Raw genomic sequence first — 4569 nt, forward strand, 5'->3', positions numbered from 1 at the left:
AGCAACACGGTGGCAACCAGCAGGATCACAACCCCTGCTGGAAACCAGACGCTTCCTAGCAAGAGGGTAACAAGTGAAGCTGCAGTGAACTCCTCTTTAGAGACAATACGGTGAGTGAAGGCACTACAGTTATAACCTCAGAGTTATAAAAAGCCTCATGGAGCCTTTTTTTATCTTTTTCCTTCTACTTTGCCACTGAAGTGGCCAGATGGTAATCCTATTCCTTCCCAAGGAGAAGTCTCTCCTCCCCCACTTGGGGGAGATCCAGAACAGACAAATCCTGAAAGGAGAGAATTTTTCGTTGTTTCCTGTGTTCCAATCTAAGGTTGATCAGTTTTTCAGAGAAAAAGCATTGGCAGGAAAAGTTGGGAGCTTACATGAATTTCTGTGCTATTTGCAGACATTAGACTAGGGTGCCTGCAAAGACGGAACACGAGTGGTTACTGTTTGTCTTCCCGGGTTGTCATCTGAGTTTGTTTCAAGGGGACTGGTTTGAAAATACATAGATGGACTGTGACATTTCTTCTGCTGCAATGAATTACTCACACGGTGATAAATGTGAAATTTGCATGATTTAAGCACACGGTGTCATAAGACAGAAAACCTGCTTCTTATTAACTGGGGATGTTAAAATAACAGGACCTGAAGTTAAAGGGATGCCTTGTGGCTTGTCATCATCTCATTTCTGAGATGGGCTGCATGGTTTGCATAATGTTATTTTAATTAAGAAAGATCTTAACTTCAGTGCATATCTTGAAAAAAGAGAAATTAATATTAAAAAGTTACCAAAAAAATCTCATGGAGCCATTTTCTGCTATTGAGTTATAGCAGTATTTAAAACCAAAACCCAAGTTTTGCCTTAGGTACAAAATTTTCAATGGTATTTACTGCTGCTGTTGCAAAACACTTTTTAAATTTTGGCATTATAAAACAGAAAACTAATTTTGTAAAATCTAAATAATTTTTATAAATGTTAAATGTTTTTACATTTTGCCTTTACAGATACTTGAAATGTTGATTTTTATTCAACACTGGTCCTATTGATATGAAATTTCGACATCTAATACAAAATTGATTTTCTCTTTCACATTGCTGCAGTATCGTTGTAATGCCATGGCCCAGAGACAATCACATTTTATAAATACAGGCTTCTGAGCAAGATTTATCTTATGGGCTAAAGAATTCCAAGAAAATGAACAAGGCTTTTTTTCCAGCATCATGAACATAGCACACATCAAACTATATTGCTCACTTGAAAACACTGCACGTATAAAGAGGTACTTGTGATGATTTAAGTTTGAAGGATAGCTTCTTGTAGCAAAATACTTAGTTATGTAAAATCTTTGTATTAGTTTGACAGAGCAAAGTACATCACACGCACATTATGCTAGAGAATTCCTTTAGGACTAGCAGAAATTCAATTACAAAGTAAGCAAGAGAAACACAGTAAGAAGTTAATTATAGGGGAAAACAGGAAAGACCTTCCAACTTTTACTACTCAGGGGACTTTATTAGTTGATGAAAATAGTAAGGATTTAGGAAGGAAATGCTCACAGAAAGTAAAACAAATTTTAGAATAATTCCCGATCATTTCTGAGCATTCCCTTATTAGAAACATGAATTACAAAGGCTGAATAAAACCTCTGTAGAAAAACAACATGTTTTGCAGAAATCTTTGCTGAAACGAGGGCAGCCATTACACAATGAAAGCGGATCTTTAGACAAAAATTATCTTGATAGCCATAAAACAATAATTACCTTGGCATATATGCAGCTTTCATTGAGTTTTTGTAGCGTGCAATTGCGTTCACACATAGGGCACATAATGGTTTCATTTGCCTCGCAGATCTCTTTGCTTTAGTATGAGACAGAAAAATAAAGGTTATGAACGGGCTTTTAGCATTCCTAAGGATTTCTGAGGTTATGCCATTTGTGGTTTCTGTTTGTTAAACAGTATGCCTACACCACAAAACTGGCTCAATAAAATAAATTAAAAGTGAACATTTGGCTGGAAAAGCCTAATCCCAAATCAGTAACCTGAAAACTACAGGCCCTATGTCAGCATGCAGTATTTTTGCATAGTATAGTATACATACTTGTGAATATCCCATTCTCTCCCAAATATCACAAACAGAAGAAAAAAACATTGTTCACTACCTTCCAACCACATATTTTTCAAAGCAATGTAGAAGATACCAAACATTTAAGAGGATGGACATCACTGGTGTAACTACACTGATTTCAACCAACTTGTCCCAGGTTACGTCAGCTGAAGATCTGTTCCACAAGATGATCACGTGCATACTTAGATCAGTTGGGTCACATGTAAAAATACACTGACAGGGATTTCTGGCAGTAGTATTTCAAGTTTTTGCATTTTTATTTCCTACAGAAGAACTTATGTATAAGGCTAATAAAAAAACCACTTTAATATCCTAGCTTTGGGGAAAAATATCTTCAAACCACCTTCTATTCCATAAAGATCCTAAGATTCAGGAAGATGAAGTTACTGCCTTCAGTGGGACCATTCACATTCAAAATGTAGTACACAATTAAGTGTCTTGACAAAGGTAAAACAGAATTAACAGAAGTGTGAAAATGAATTTCACGGCAAAATTTTATTGAAGTGAGTAAGCTTCCCAAAGAACCTCAGCGATTGCACTGCCCTATCCTTTAGCCATGTTGACATGCTGAAATGATCCTATGACGCACCAGGAAAGCAGCAGTATAAACAAATGCCAGGAAATCTCTACTGATTTGTTTTAATAAACACTGTGCTTTCCTCCTCATAAAAGCTCAATTTACAGTTCTAATACTGCATGGAAGATTATGCTTATTTCCAAATGAGTGCATCCATTAAATCCTGTCTGACATAAAAGTAAATAGAAATAAAAGATTCCGGTTGCCCAGATGTCACTTTTGTAATCTTCTGTCATACCTCACATAATATCAGAATCACTAATTCTCTGAAACCCTACAACATAATGTGAACCTGACAAAAGATGCTGTTCTAAATAACCCTTAAGCCAGAAAAAGCATGGCCAGTCATTTCAGACTGACAGAGTAACAGGAATCTTATAGTGGGTCACATCAGACAATTTTCTTGCTTGCGTTTCCATTCAAATGATTAAGCACAGAAAATCGTATTTCAACAATATGTTATATTGGTTTGGCAATAATACAAACTGTTGTCAAATATAAGGCCAAATTGTACTGTACTTTGGATTTAAACTCAACATTATAAATGTTAGATTTTCTGTATTATGTATCTTGAGTTCAAATCTTGATTTCTTCTCATTAATATACGACAGGTCACAAAATCGTACTGGCAGGGATAGGCCACATGCGTTAGCACTACTCTGCAAAGGCGGTAACATTTGTTACACAAGTGTTTGTGACAGGTGCTATGTTAACTGTTACTGCAACTCAAATCTTCAGCATAACAGAGCAAAAGAAGCTTCTCTGTACTGTCCTCACTTATATATCTGAAATCTGACTGCAGCACATGGTGCAAAGACACCTCAAGCGATGCTGTGTTCACACCCGGCCTTTCTGTTTGACTGACAACAAAGGGACAGCTTACAGCAGTGATAATTAACGATGTGTATAAACCCATCAAAGCCAAACTCTTTAAAACCATCAGATTTATCTTTAGATAGACTGATCGACATGTAATAGCTTGACATCTCACTTGTGAATAAAGACAGGAGGTAGATATGTCACATAATGTGCTGAAAGAAAAGGAACCCAAACGAAGGGGCTGCTGTAGGACTATTTCAAGCTCTTCCATTTGACTACCATACTTCACTTTTCCCCCAGTTCAGCTCAGGGTGGGAAAAAGGATCAAAATATATTTAAAAGTGTATGAAACAAGAAATACAGATTAATGTTCTGCGTTTTTGTTTCCGCATGCCTGAGCTCTGTGAATATAGTCCAAAACCTCTGGAAGCTACTATGGAGTTTCTTCAACAGAGATTCTCTTGATTTTTCTCTTGGTTACCTTCATCTCAGAACTGAATCCTGCAATGAGCGGCCAAACCACAATCTCAGTACCCTGGCGGACCTCAGTGCCAGCTTCTGGCAACCACAGTATTACCAAGCTTTATTCCAAACCCATGCAAGAAAAAGAACATCCTCCAACATGCTTTCAGTAACACTGCCTTACACATTTGTTTTGTGATAGGAAAGAAAAATGTCCCTAACTCTGTACAATGGAGGAATTTCTCTTTCTAAACATCGCACAAGCATGCCTATTTTCTTATAATTTTGCCTAATCCCTGAAATGACAGTGTGCCTGCAGGGTTTTTGTCCCTCATCTTATTTCTGCCTCCCTGTAACATACATTTGAATCGCTGAATGATTCAATCAGACCCGAAAGTTTATTGTTCCCCTAAAACTGTAACTGAGGAAGGGAGAGAGAGATTTTGACAAGGGGCAAAAGGCAGTGCGAGAGACACACTCACCCTGGGAAAGAAGGAAGGATACTACCAAAAGGGAGAAAATATGCTCCATTTCCAACTTGCTTGTGGCAGCCACAGATGAACTACAGAGAGCATCTTTCCCTGTCTC

General features: G+C 37.4%; 1 protein-coding gene across 1 annotated transcript in view; it reads right to left on the bottom strand.

The window, feature by feature from the left end:
- Window positions 1-4569, bottom strand: part of ANO3 (anoctamin 3) — a 188739-nt gene that overhangs the window by 35612 nt on the left and 148558 nt on the right. The window contains exon 13 of the mRNA XM_026850685.1: window positions 1759-1855. Within this exon, the coding sequence (XP_026706486.1) occupies window positions 1759-1855 (97 nt within the window). The remainder of the gene's footprint in view (window positions 1-1758; window positions 1856-4569) is intronic.

The sequence above is a fragment of the Athene cunicularia genome, assembly GCF_003259725.1.
Source record: "Athene cunicularia isolate RWA chromosome 5 unlocalized genomic scaffold, athCun1 chr5_part3, whole genome shotgun sequence".
Classification (NCBI taxonomy): domain Eukaryota; kingdom Metazoa; phylum Chordata; class Aves; order Strigiformes; family Strigidae; genus Athene; species Athene cunicularia.